Source organism: Rattus norvegicus, chromosome 18 (genome assembly GCF_021556685.1).
Source record: "Rattus norvegicus strain SHRSP/BbbUtx chromosome 18, alternate assembly SHRSP_T2T, whole genome shotgun sequence".
NCBI classification, from domain to species: Eukaryota; Metazoa; Chordata; class Mammalia; order Rodentia; family Muridae; genus Rattus; species Rattus norvegicus.
The window spans coordinates 48,922,501-48,937,432 of NC_141551.1; the positions used below are offsets into that span (position 1 = coordinate 48,922,501).

The 14,932-nt window shown below is 43.2% G+C and overlaps 1 protein-coding gene across 4 annotated transcripts in view; it reads left to right on the forward strand.

Annotated features, from left to right (window-relative positions):
• Window positions 1-14,932, forward strand: part of Prdm6 (PR/SET domain 6) — a 104,187-nt gene that overhangs the window by 5,803 nt on the left and 83,452 nt on the right. For all 4 annotated transcript variants that reach the window (XR_015642267.1, XR_015642266.1, NM_001432440.1 and 1 more), the window contains 1 exon segment: window positions 4,111-4,418. Coding sequence is in view for 2 of the 4 variants with exons in the window: in NM_001432440.1 (NP_001419369.1) it covers window positions 4,111-4,418 (308 nt within the window). In the remaining 2 variants the exon portion in view is untranslated.

A 14,932-nucleotide genomic window follows, 5' to 3' on the forward strand; every position in this document is an offset into this window, starting at 1 on the left:
TTTTGCTTGTTGCCGGCAGTCAGAATCCTTAGAGCATTCACATGAGCTAGGCCACTACCATGGGCTCTTCTTCCTGGTGGCTACCCCTGGGAGCCCTTCGAGGCTAGAAGCTGGGTGAGGACTTAAACGGAATCCTTCGGAGGGGAAGGCATCCAGTCAGCTGCGCATCCGTCTTTGTCCACAACCTGCATACGGATAGGCAGGGCGTGATGGAGCCCTCGAGAGTAATTCAGAGTGAGGCTCCTGGCAGCCCAGCTGCCCTAGTACCCCCAGGCCACCATGCCCCCTCCCCCAGGGGCTTTGGACTCTGAGTTGCCAGCAGGCGGCACTCCGGGGACCGATCAATGTCTCTTGGCCCCTCAGGGCTTGGCCTGCTGGACTAAGGGCTGCGACCCCGTCTGCTGCTCAGAAGGATTTACAGTCTGAGCGCTCAGCAGGCTTCTAAGTTACTCTTCGGTTTCCGTAACCGAGGGCTGAGGGCTGTAAGAACAGGAGAGGCTTCTGCACAGTAAGCCTTGTGTGGAGACCCTCCGGAACAAAGCTTTGTGGAGAGAGACTTGCCGGTGCTGACACTCACCTCTCAGGTCTTCAGCAGACTGCAAACCCCCTGAAGTGTTTTGTACTTCACCTTCCTTTAATATGGGAAAATAGACTTCCTGTTCTGCTTTGTACAGGGTTCATTTGAAGTATGTGTGTTTTTTTAATAATAGTACATGTAGTTGAAAACAACAACAAAAACCTCTGAAAGCATTCACACAGTAAGAAGGCTGTGAAACGAAGTGGAAGGCTTGCTTTGGCCTTCTGAGGTCAGTAGGTGGGCAAGCTGGCAACCCACCTTCACACCCTTTCCTTACTCACGCCCCCTAGGCAGATGTGCTCCGAAAGAGATCTGGATGGCTCTAATTCCATACCATACGGTGACATTTGAAAGCATCTTGTGTCTAGCTGTAAACTTGTACACAAATCCCTGGTTCTTAAGGCCTGGACTGCTATGTGGGGAGAGGTTGGAGGACCAAGGTGGCTTCTCTTTCAAACCTTTCTATGTGGGTGTCTGTGGCTCGCAGGCTAGAAAACACTATGTTTGCCAACTGTTGACTAGGCGTCAATCTCAAGAAAAAAGTCACTTGTTTAAAACTTCCCCAGGCTCCTCTAGGACCTCAAGACAGGTTAGAAAGAAATATTTTCAATCCGAGAGATTTTGTATGTGGTTAAAATGTTGGAGACTATACATAACTATTTTGATGGCAACTGGTCAACTTTTCTGGCAGAGATATTTTTACTTTTTTTTTTATTAAGACACATATTAAATGAACTCATCAGCCTGGACGAGGCTTGCTCACCGTCCATTTGTGAACTTAGGATATAGTCTTCTAGATTTGGGAGGAGCCTCGGGTTTTTTAATACTCTACAAACTGCTACTTTTAAAGTATGCTGTAGAGAACAATGAAACCTAACAGGTGGAAGAGGGCTTCAGGAACGAGTTAGCCATCATCTATTCACGTATTATTGAAGTGTGCTGCTTGTCTTCTGTGGGGGCAGTGGCTGGAGTTAATTGCTTCTAATCTGTTTATCCACACACATGATGTAGAGATGAGGGAGTTTTGGCACAGAGTATTAGGTTGTGAGCTCTCTCTCTCTCTCTCTCTCTCTCTCTCTCTCTCTCTGTCTCTCTCTCTCTCTCTTTCATTCTTTACTTAATTGAATGAACCAGAAAAGAAAAATCAGTTAAGCCCTCCCTGGGTGATTTATATTTATTTTCATGGGCACGTTGCCTTTTCTTATTGTCGTTTTTTAAAGCCTTTTTTGCTCAGGTGCTGAAAGGTCATTTTAACGTGTCTGTGAAAGCAGACGCACTGACATTATGGATGCTGGCTATTTATTTTCCTATTCTTATACTTTAGCTCCCTCAAGCCCATGAGTGTGGAAGAGAGAACTCTCTCTGTAACTATGACTCAATCATGCCTGGAGTTCTTTTCCTGGCCCCCAAATGGTTACATCAGTAAACTCTTTCAATTCTATTGATCGAGTCATGAGTTGGTGTATAAAATTCTCCTAGCCCCCATTAGTCTTCCTAAATCTCTGCCTTTGAAGGCTTTGGAGTCGGGCAGAGTGAATCTTTCTGCTGTGTCTTTCTAGTTTCTTGGCCCTTGGTCCAATATCAGTACTCCTAAAATGTCTTCTGCTTCATTGGCAAAAATGGGAATTGCGGTACTTAGATACCAGAGTGACAGTTTTGGTGCAAGATGGGTGCATAGCACATAGAAGGCACTCAGGGTTAATATTGTTGTCACTTTGTTTCTGTGGTGTCTTCTTCTTGTTGTCCACAAGTAAGGAACGACATGACATGGCTGAGTGAAATACATGTGTTTCTGAAGAGTTGACGGAAGTGGCAGCATACTCCAATCTAGGCCCTGGGGTCAAAAGTAGAGTCTTGAAGAGTCTTCACATTAGCCTGTGATGCTGGAGGAGGATAGGTATCTTTGTGTTAAGGGAGGCACAGAGTGGTACCTGCAGAAACAGGATGTTGGTTCTCAAAGAAGTCTTGTGGGCAGCCACTAAGAAGTTGTAGCCAGCAGGTCTCCTCACTTCTTGGGTAATCATAGTTGGAACAGAGTGGCTGCCCATTGAGGGCAACACACAACGGACAGGAAGCACCTCTGGGCAGATACGATGCTCAACCGTTGACATTGCAATTGTCATGGCAAAGGTTCTCCCTCCATTCTGGGAAGTGATGGCATGTTCCTTGTGGAAAATTCTTCACTGATTTGTCTTGTAACAAGTTTCTTGGGTGGTTGACAGTTTCAGCACAGACATGGCATATTTGGAGTGATCTACAAGGGGTAATTGCCATGGAGACAAGGGGGAAGGTGCAGAGTAGCTCGGAGTGCAACTCAGGTACCCTGCTACCTGGTCTTACCATCTCCACCAGTACAGGAGCACCAAGTGCCAGGGTCAGTGCCACAGGGCTCGGCTGCAGCAGAACCCTAGGCGTCCCTAGGGAGGCTGGACTCTGAAGGTTGAGTCGCATAGGCAGGAGTCCGCTGCGGAGGCCGGCCGCACCAGGGAGCAGACACAGCGGCTCCGCCAGGCCCATTAATAACCCTTAGACTCTGCCATTCCGACAGCCTGGTCGCTGAAAGCTTAGCTTCTAGTGGCTGCCTGGCCTTTTCCTCCTAGACCGAGTCAAAGGACACTGGGTGCCCTGGAGCAGCCCGCCTGGAGTGTAGGAAAATCCCAGTGTGATGTCTGCCCTGGGGGCAAGTCGGGAGCAGTTTCAGCAACAGCTTCACCGAATGAGATAATCTCATTTAACTCGTGCTCGGCCTTCCATCCTGCTCAATTGAATCATTACCCCGATCATTAAAGACCCTGTACCCTGATCCTTAAACGTCCTATTTCATTTGGTCTCTGGGAAGAACTTGCACACACAATCACAACTGACAACCCTCCCCCCCCTCGCACCCCTTCCCTCTCCGTTCCCGCTCAACTTTGATGGGCGAACTCGCTGGAGTGGGCTCTGGACAGAGGCCGGGGTCCTACCTCCTAAAGGACCGGGATTGGAGCTTGCACTCCCTCCCGAGTTAGCATAAGAAGCTTCGGAGTCCAATGTTTGTACCTGTCACTCCCGCTTTGATAGCCCAAGAGCAGAACCAAGTACTATCTGAGACATCATGTACTATCTGAGACTATTGGAGATAAATGGTCGGATGAGAGACAGACTTCTTGAGGGAGAAAAGATAAGCACACTCCGGGACACTGGCTAGAGTGCAGGCACAAGAACGCGTGCAGGGTAGTGAGAGAAGCTGAGACCAGGCAAACTGGATAGGAAGCAAAAGTCATGGGCGTTAGGCGCTGGAAAGCACATCTGACTATCCAAACCTAGCATCAAAGCCTTGAGCGGATCCCAGCGCGCATATTTGAGTGCTGCAAGTCCCCGGGGTGTGGTACAAGTTCCTTTCCGACTCCTTGTGCTCCCTGTGGCGCCCAACAGGTGGTTTACCTGCTGCAGTTTAGGGAGTTTACCCAAGGATCCCCCACATCTACCCCACCCACCGGACAAAAGAATGGGTTAACTCTCTCCCTTCCCTCCTTCTCTGGTATCACCCACAGGTTGCGACATGTGCGCGGACAACCGCAACGGGGAGTGCCCCATGCACGGGCCGCTGCACTCGCTGCGCCGGCTTGTGGGCACCAGCAGCGCGGCGGCCGCTGCACCCCCGCCGGAGCTGCCCGAGTGGCTACGGGACCTGCCGCGGGAGGTATGCCTGTGCACCAGCACCGTGCCAGGCCTGGCGTACGGCATCTGTGCCGCACAGAGGATCCAGCAGGGCACCTGGATTGGGCCCTTCCAGGGCGTGCTCCTGCCCCCGGAGAAAGTGCAGACCGGCGCAGTGAGGAACACGCAGCACCTCTGGGAGGTAAGAGGCCGGAGTTTATTCCCCAGTTTGGGCCGGGTCTCAGAAGCTGCCTCTGGCCCCGGAAACCCATCCTACCTCGACCCTCAGCCCCACTGGTGTAGCAGTGGAGAAAACGTTCTCCTGCCCAGCGGAGGGCTGACCTCTGAAGTTCCTACAGGAGAGATGATGGCAGAGTGGCTTGCAGAGGGACCGGTTGGCTCTAGAAGTCAACCACCTTACCTGCCTCTGCTGTGAAGGATTAGCCCCCGGGGTTTCTCAATCTTCAGAACGAGAAGAAACAGCCGAATACTCACAGAGGTTGAGCCAGGCAGCGGTAGAGTAGAGCCAGGTGACTTTAATGCCAGCTTCCCAGCTCTTTCCAGAGGTCTCTGTGCCTGAAGCAAGAGAAGCAGAGAAAAGGCAGAGTCAGGGTAATTTTTCTCAGTTGAAAACCAATCTGTGGAGACAAGGTGGAGTGCTTCCGTGCCAAGTAAGAAGGAACCCGTGAATTTGGTCCTCAGCAGCACTTAAACTAGGAGGATGTGATTCTATAGCACTAGGGAGGTGGAGACAAGAGGGTCAGACGTTAAAAGTCAACCGGGGTGGGGTGGGGGGGTGGGGCTCATATAGCAATTTTAGGGCCAGTTTTGGGTCACCTAAAACTTTTTTTTTTTGTAAATGTTGAATGTGAGAGACCAACATGTTCTAGAACTTTGAAAGTACCCAACCTTCTTTGTGAATTGTACTGTAAATCAAACCTTAAAATTTTTGGTTTCTCTTCTGACAAAGTGGAATTATACAACTTTCAAAAAAATAGATAATCAAAACACGAGAGATAATGTCATTCTGGTGTAAATTAATCCCCACTATTATTTAAAGTAGTGTCTGAAAAAGCCCTAATCAGCGCTACTCGATTTTATAACTAGATAATCCTTCAACGATCTTTGCTCCTGAACTCACAGAGAACTAGTTAGGAAATATTAGATACTAGAGGACACAAGCTGAAGTGATGGGAATCTTTGGCCAGGTGAACTAATGAAGGAGGAGTCATCAGAAAAGTCAAACCCTTGATTGCTGGGGACCAGGTTGGAGTGTGCGTTAGTAGAGTGGCTGTCCAAACACTGTGCTTTCTGGTTACATGTGGCTCAACGGCTTGGGCTTGTCAATGGGACCGTTCTTGTGGCGAGCTTTCCCACTACACCCTACAATATAATCATCCACTTACACATCTGTTGGGTTCCCTCTGGCCAACTTTGTACTAGGCCCAGGAGAGAATGCTGTGGAAAACAGAGCCATTGTCCAGAACCCTCATGTGACTACTGGGGTCAGGGGGCTGAGGCCTTTGTCTGTAAAGTCTCCCTTGATGGACTAGAATGGCAGCATTCCTCCAAGTGATCTTGCAGCCCAGCAACCCAAGGTGGGGCTAGGGCAGCCCAGGAGCCTCCTGCCCTGTAGTTATCCACTGAGCCCTGGATCCAGACTTCTGGTCAGTCCCCCATCACTTCTAAACAGTTGTGGGAAAGCAGTTCGACATTTTTGTCTTTTGGAATGGATCTGTGAGTGAGGTTGGAGAAGGGGTGAGCATATTTATGTCATGAAATGAGGCTTTTCTTAAAAACAAACACTGAAAACAAAACCAACAGAAAGATTCAGAAAAGTAATGTGTAAAACAGGGCAGGAGGAAGTGGCTTGCCACGAAACTACTTGGAGGTAAAAGTTAGAGCTAATGCACAGCAAAACTGACAAGTGGTTTTCGAGTCTCACTAATTCACTTGTAACCTCCTGTGTGCTTTAAAGTTTATGAAGTCCACCCATGCACCCTGCAGGCCCCAGCCCTGTTATTAAGGACTCCACTCTCACATTGTTAAAGGTCTGCCGAGGCTTCCCTGGGGAACCACGGAGCAGTCGTGGTACAGATATGTTCTATCTGAAAATGTGAAAGTGAATCCCGTGTTCCTGCCCTCTGATACTCGTCTATTTTTAGACTTTGGAGGACAAAGCTATAAATGTGGGGAAAAAAAACATAGTTCTTTTTTTTTTTTCCTAGAAGGCTTTGAGTGATTGGGATGTTGGCAAGAGGCCACTACACATACAGGCTTCAACAACACATATTAACATTGAAAACTATGGGACTTTTCTGTTACACTTCTGATTAATACATGATGGAGGAAGAATTTTGTTATAGTATTAAGATTGGGTTTTTTCCCCCTCTTGATATCTCCATGGATTTAAAGTGAGTTTCACCTGTTGTTTGGGTTATATAAGTCGAATGTGTTAGGAAGATATATAAAGTCAGTTCTTTGTGTCAAAAAAAAAAAAAAGGCCTTCTAGGCTTGTGCTTGAATGATCTATAGGCGCCGACTCCTGCTTCGAAACACAACTATTTTTTATAAGCCCTCTGTAATAATAATTAGGATGACATACATTTGGCGGACTGAAAGGATATTAAAATTTCAGCCATGTAAAATGTCTCCTGACAGATGGTAAAAAATGTGACTGACTGGAGTTATTTAGTGGCAGTAAGTATTTGTAGTGACAGAACACTTTTTAAAATAGGGCATAGGCTTTTATTAGTATAACTACTTTTAAGATACGAAGTATGAATGTCCGGGCAGGTAGCTCAGTAGTTAGACTGCTTGTCCACAACGTGTGACAGCCTGAGTTTGATCTCTAGCACTGCTTAAAACTAGGCATTTTGTGAGAGGTGGAGAAGAATCAGCCATTAAGGCCAGTCTCAGCTACAAAGGAAGTTTGAGGACAGCCTAGGCTATGTGAGACCCTGTCTTAACAAAACATTAAAAAAAACGAACAAACCATGACTTAAAATTTTAAGCATCATGTTTTATGAGACATAATTATTTAAATCAAATCACCTTTAATGACAGGAAAGTATAAATATAAGTTGCCCTTTAAATTTTAGACTTTAAATCTGCATTCTATTTATTCTGAAAAAGTTTAAACATTGTTTATATCAGATAGAATCTATGATTGGAGTCCACTATAGATCTCCACAGGAAAGGCTTCACAATAATTTTTTTTAGTGACTCACAAAGCAGTCATTCACTTAAATATTATTTTAGACACCTGGAATATCAGGGTGACCCGAAGCAGGTTTTTCAAGACAGTTAAAAGCTATCGAATGATGGCTCCTTCATTTTAAAAGTCAACTGTACTCATTCCTCTTCTTAGAGTTCTTGCCAGCCACGTGCTGAAGGAACGTCTTCCTATTTAGAGTTCGAAACTCAGGTCCTGGTAGGTCTTTGCGGGGCTGCTTTCTTTATTTCAGTACAGTAAATGGACGGCTCATTTCCTCCTGCTACCATTTCTGAGCTCTTGTTTCGGTTTGCAGCCCATTGTATGATGGGCCTCTGTACGTCATGCTGCACGTGAAGGATGATGACAGAAGCAAACTGACACTAGTTACTCCTTGATTATTCGCTAAAAGCTTCACTTCGTTCATAGAAGAGTTGTTAAACATTGGGTGTGCGTGACCACGGAGAATGTGATGGGAAACAGGCTGCCATTAACCATTTTTTAGGTTCATATTTTCCTGGTGTATAATCCAACAGTTCAAAATGTAGCAACACAGAGTTGAGCGTCTTCATTCTTAAAAGCGTTTTGACTCTTTAGGTTTTCATGAGGAGTGGTCTTGCCTCCCCCCATAATTATGTAAGATTATTAATTTTCCAATTTAAAGAGATTAGCAAGCTAAAACCAAATTTAAAAAAAAAACTAAATTAGTCTTCTTTAAAAATTTTGCATGTTTCTTTTGGAATTAGAATTTTAGTATGTTTTGAAAAGTAATATGTTTAGATACTTTAAATAAAAAAGATGACAGAAAGCATTAAGCAGCCCTTCACTTGCACACATTAATTCTAACAAGACCTGGACTCAGGCTATAACTCTATTTAGATGTACAGGGGTGGGGGTAGGGTGGAGTGGGGCGTCTTTCTGACCATTCCAAGGAAACAGACTCTCAGCAGTTATGCCTCATAGATGAGAACGAGATAACTTTATCCTAATGTGTTTTCTAATGAAGAAGTGAAAAGGCACAGTTGATTCCAACATTTGTGAAAACATTATCTTGGTTATTAATGCATTCTTTTCCCTTGAGATAAATTAATCTAGTTGTATATGGTTTCCTCTTTCTGCTTAACGTCAGAATTTAATATGACTAGACTTGAGGAATGCACACAGTGTATACGTTAGCGTTCTGCTGGAGTAAAATACAAAAGTTTGAAATAAAGTTATAATTCAGGTAAGCGACTGTTACACCTTTCAACTCAAGGTCCGATTTGACAAAGTTTAGCAATAATGACAAAATAAATTGTACCCATGTCAACCTAATTTTTTCCCCCTTGCTAATTGAAATAACATAGTGGCTTATTAGAATTACAGTCAAGGTATTAGACAGGAATTTAACTTTATACAGCCTGTCGTCCCTTTTGCTTGGGCAAGTCTATATATGTTGTTTTCAACTGTCCTCTGCTAAAAGATTAACTATTTTTTCTTCAGAAAATCGAGGAAGATAGCATGATATGGGCTTTTTTGTGTGGTTTGATTTTGTGCCATAATATTTTTGACACTTCTGCTTAAAGTGAATGCTCTATTTTTCATCATTACCATTTAGTTTAAGTCAAAGATATTAGTGAAAACCAATATTAAATACATATTTTGTGCTGCTAAATGTTTGCATTTCAAAACCATCATAGGTAATTGGTACCAGAAGGAAATTAATTGATTCTATTTTTTGAATGTGCTGGGAGTGCTTTTTTATAAATGACTCAATCATACACACACACACACACACACACACACACACACACACACACACACGGGCACACACACACACACACAATTTAGGTGTTGAAAAATCATTTTGAGTCAATACTCTTTTATTAACTTAAAATCACTTAAAATTGTTTCAGTGATAACACTGTAACTATAGATACCGCACTTTTGTTTTATGTATTTCAGCTCATTTTGGGCAAGTCACAAGATGCCAGGGGAAGACAGCTTCTGTAAATCTAGTTACATTGAACTAAAAATAATATTTTTTCAGTAGTTTATCATTTAATATACCACTCTGTCAATTTAGTTGTAAATAAGTCTGTTTCACAGAACTTAAGTCATTTCTTCCTTAAAAATAAACCATTGTGGCATCCTGTTATGCTTTCAGTTGTGTATCCTCACGGCTGGCCCACTTCCCTGGTGCTGCCTCCTTGGATTTGAAGATGTCTGTATAGTGGTGCCCATTTGACAGAGTGAGGGAGTTTTATAGTTTTACATAAACTGTAAAACCATCTGCAAAATCAAAGATGTAATACTTCATGGTGGTTCTGTCAGGGTCTCTTTCTAGTCCCTTTGGTTTAGGTCTTATAACATCGCACTCTCCTTGGTTTTCCAAATCCCTAAATGACTTACCTAAAAGCAACAACAACAGCAATAAAAACAACAACAATAAAAACATAACAAGACAAGACAAAAACAAAAAAAATTGGAAATTGGTGAGGTTTCATGTAAATTTGTTATGGTGTATATGTTAGGATCAAAAGCCTTATAAGGTTGATGAATTCTATGCAGGCAGGACTCTTTTTCTCGTTTTATTCAGAAATTGACTTTTTTTTTTTATTGAGAGGATTTGTCTGTGTGAAGAAAATGATTCACAAGTATTTCTCACTTCAAAATGGCATTATCTTCCTCTGCCATGGATTGTCTTTTATTCCTCTGCCCTAAAAGCAGGACATAGAAAGCAAAATCGAAATCTTAGGGGTTACTGGGAAGACAAAACCTGCCGTTCCCATCACAGCAGGCCAGCGAGTTGGGTGATGGAAATATTATTCTCAGAAACAGACAGAGGTGCTGGCTCGTTCCCCTGTGCAAATTATAGCAATTTTAATTGTTTGTGGAAAAGCTATGTGTGGTCTTAGGACCACAAATGGTTGTAGTGTAATTTTATGGGTTAAACACTTTTGATCGAGTGGGAAAACCTGCACCCTATGCAGATGGGGACTCCCTCCCAAAGAAGGGGTGGCTGTGAGACATTGGTGGTGTGCAGATGTTCTAAGACAGCTGTGTACAAAATTGGAGGCTGCCTCTCTCTCGATTCCTTTCTGTTTTAGAGCCATATATGTTCCAAGATTTCATGAGTTCAGACATTCCTTGTGTATTTACACAAGAAACACAGACTCTGGTGTAAGTACTTAGCATAAGAGCCCAGGAAGCCAGAGACGGTGAGTGTTTACCACCGTCCTCCGTTAAGTTACAGAATTCCATTATGCAAATCGTTACATAGTGTGTGACAGAGGCTGACCTTTTGTCATGTCAGTCCTCTCTGTGTAGGCCCCAGGCTCCAGCCTAATGGCTCAAACCCTGATTTACTCACTGTAATAAGGGCAGAAGGTCGAGCTTGTTGGCTGCCTGTTCGTACTCTTCTTGGAGCCTGGTTGAAGGCTGTTAACACAAAGCTTTTCAAAGTGAATTTACAAGCAGCACCACTGACAGAGGCCAATCAGTGCACCATAAACGTCAGGGTGGTGAGGCTGGGCAGCAGGGAAAGCTCTGACAGTACACCATTGGCCAGAATCAACTGGCCAAGGATAGCCAAGATGAGCAACCTTATGAGGAGGGCTTAGGGGAGAAGCGAAGTGTGCAGTCTGAGTTTCCGGGTGGACCCCGGGGGTCCACCTGTTAGTGGACAAGTAAAGACAAGAACAGCACACATACGATGTAGCGTGACCAGCATCATCCGCACTGGTGGGATTGACAGTTTGGGAGGTTAGCATGGCGGAGCCTGCTGACTCGGAGACTTGGTTAAAATCAACCAACCCACCGCCACCGCCACCGCCACCACCACCACCACAATAACAATCCAAAAAATAAAACTGGCCTAGGGTTAGGCAAAAAAAGAGAGAGAAGCCGTTATAGCAAGGGTCCTCAGGGCTGGAGGATTTGTATACTATGGTACAATTTGTTGCAACGTCATTTATTCAGATTCTAAAACTCTAGTGGTTTTCATCAACGCACAGACGACACAGACACAGACACGTGTGTTCGTTTGTTCCTCATGAAGCTCCAGCGTATGGAACTTTTGTGGAAGTCACTAATGAATGATCGCAGGTTGAGGGTCTGAATATCCATGAGATGTGGTTTCCCTATGAGACGGCATGTTTTTATCATTTTGCGTAAAGACAGCCGGGACAACAATTCATTGGGCTTTGAAGGCGTCAGCATTAAAACTGAGGGATCCATTAAAATGCCCTATGCAAGGATTTATAAATTAGGCAATTTCCTTGATTATTGCAATCATTTACAAAATTGATTGTTCCAGTGTGGTATAGACAGATTTTAGCAATGATCTTCGACAGGGAGCGCATTTTCTGATCTCTATAGCTACCGATCACTGAAGTAGGTCACTGCGTCCCCCTCCCTGCGGTTCCTGCTCTCAAGGTCAGGCAGATTTCCTAAGAAGCTTACCTTTCCAGAAGAGCCCCACCTAGGCTCCTGAGAGGATTGGTTGGAGAGGTCCTGGGTTGTCTTCAAGGTTTACAGGGTCTGTTTGTTTATTATTTTCATGACATCATCATACTAGGCGCGTTAGCCTAGCCTGACGTCCACTCCTCCTACCTTGGCCTCCTGACTTCATAACGTTATTTTTAGATTTTTTAATCTGTTTTGGAGAGGACCTTGAAATCTGGTGGTATGAATCATCCCAGCAGCACGTCTTTGATATGATGCCCATTTCAAAGGAAATAAGTTTTTGCAAGTTGGGGCTCTAAAGTATTTGTTTGACTGAAGATCTGCACATCAATAATGGGTTTTATTTGTTGGTCCTCAGACTTCTAATTATCCAATAGATATATCGTGGAGTCACTGGGTTTTAGGTCAATTAATTCTGAAAGGCATAGTAAAGATGTTGTTACAAAGTGTGAAGTGCTCAAAACGCGGCAGATTTTTCTATACGAGAGCACACAAGTTCACTGGTGCTTAATCACTAACCACAAACCACAAGTTGCTTTTATTCCTGAAGTATCAGTGATGGGCAAGCCAAATGTGTCTGCAGGGCTTCATCCAGTGAAAGCTAGCTGTGTGGTTTATGCTTAGTACGAAATAACTGACTTTCGGACATTTGCTTTTAATCATTTTTCTTTTCTGAAACATTAAACACAAACCAAGGCTTGTAAAAATAATAACTTTTGGGAAGAAAACACACCCGGACACTGTTGTATATTCAAAGGGAGGGGGCGGCTTTTGCTCTGATTGTGTGTAAAAATTTGATGTCAAGGCAGTTCTTTATTTTAAAAGGAGCAATGTTTCATTTCAAAAAGCTAAGGAAATCAGTGGCACTTTCCGTTTATTTGGCTATCGCGGCTCTCTAAGTCAGAAGTTCCTTCCATTTCAGTCAGCTGGGAAACTCACTGCTTACAACTCTGGTGAGAAGGCAGAATTTGCACTCCAGGGCTTCAGCCTTATCTCTTTATTTTCATTTAAAGACCTCCCCCCCCCCCATAGCATTTCTGGTTTCTGTTAAGTATTAAAAAAGCCATGTGACCAGCCCTGTCTCGGTCGGGTGAACTGTGAATGGAGCACCTGGAACTTCAAATGATTCTCGCAGGGGCCCCCATACTATTATTTAATAAGCCATAACCCACAGTATGCAACTGTGGGATAATGTCATGGGATTAAGCCCATTTTATTAAAATGAACAGTGTTTTCCCCTCTGTGATCATTTTAAATTAAAGCTGCCTCTAATAATAAAGTGTCCTCTTTAGAGCGCTCAGTGTAATCTAATTCGGTAGAAACTTCTTAAGTGCCTCTTAATTGGAATCAAATGATATGCAATCAAGGCATGTTTTCAGCAGCTCGTAAAGCCTCAAAAGCTTGCTAGCCCACTTGGGAGCAGCCATGTTTATCACAGAGGGACGGTGAGTCCTCTGTCCAGGAAGACAGCAGAACGGTAGGCAGCTCTCTAAACTCTGCAAGTTTGATGTTAGAATGCAGCTTCTGGAACTGGGGGTGTGAAAAGTATGTAAACAGAGAGACCTGAAAACCAATCACACCCCTAAGGGAAGCTTTGAACCGGCTCATCGTGGAGGGATGGTTCACTCTGTGAAATGGAAATTTAAGATAATATAAATGATTTTTACATAAAAAGTAATTCATGTACATCATGAGAATTCAAATCCTGTAAGACTACAAACAACGCGGAGGGCTTTCATAATGGCCTCTGAAGGAGGACTCAGTACTGGAATACACGTTTATTTCATGTGGAATCACCGTTGTGGAGAGAGATGTTTGCACTCTGTCCTTGATGCTGCAAGCAACCTTTGCATAGCAGCACACAGTGGGACCATTCTCATGGGCTCTTTCTCCCACAGATGCTTAGGTTTGCTTCACAGTGAGAAGATTTTAATTTTAAGTCTAGTCTCAGGCACCCATCATTCTACCTCCCTTGGTGAGAAATTTAGTTCAAAGTCTACAGACCCTTTGATATCACAGAAACACTTCTGGTGCTTAAATATGTTTTATGGTATGCATCTTTACTAAAACTAGGGGCCTTTTCAGGACAGTAAGGAAACTGTAACAGTCTTTCAAGAAGGAGAGCAATCTCTTTGCTGTGCACGAAGGGATTAACAGCAACAACAACAACAACAACAAAAACAACAACATCCAAAAAAGTAAAAAAAAAGACATGAAGATGTTTTGAAATGCTTCTTTAAAATATGAAGAGTTGAATTCATGTAGTTATGTGGTAAGAAACTCCTTAATCTCTCTCTGTATTAATCAGTGTAATAACTTAGTGTGCTGTACAGATCAAAGGGGAAATATGTTGCACTTTTGTGCAACAATTGGGGAATTTTCTTCCACTTTCAGTTGTGTTTTAGCAATAAATTTTGCCTCTAGTGTATGCTACATAGATATAAAACAGTCTGGGCCTGGGCAGGGAGAACGGTCATCGTATTTATTGTACATTTGAACAAAAAAGTCTTCATGAAGCCAGCACTTTATACGGTAACCATGCACCAATAATAGTTTCTAAACAATTTTATTATATATCTGTGAAAAAAAAATCATATACACTAGACCTTAATGTGCATCTTGGATTTAATTACTTACAATGAAATCAGGTTTAAATAAGTGCTCACAAGTAAAGTATTAAATATATACACCACACATGGCAGATGCATTTTAAATTACTACATGGCTTTTGCTCTTTTTTAAAAATTTTTTTATTTTTTGGCTTTTGCTCTTTTTATCTTATATTTTTATGTTTAAATAAATACACATTAAACATATTTTTGGTGTATCACATAATGTTAGATACATTGTATAATGTTCAAATCAGGGTATAGCTATGGCTTCAAACATTTGTAGCTTAGTTCTAGTGAAATTGATTAATATGTTTCTAGTTGTTTTGGAGCATACCGTTCAGTATAAACATCTAAGCCAGTGGTTCTCAACCGGTGGGCTGTGACCCCTTTGGAGGTTCCATATTAGATATCCAGCACATGAGATAACCAGCACATTACAATAAC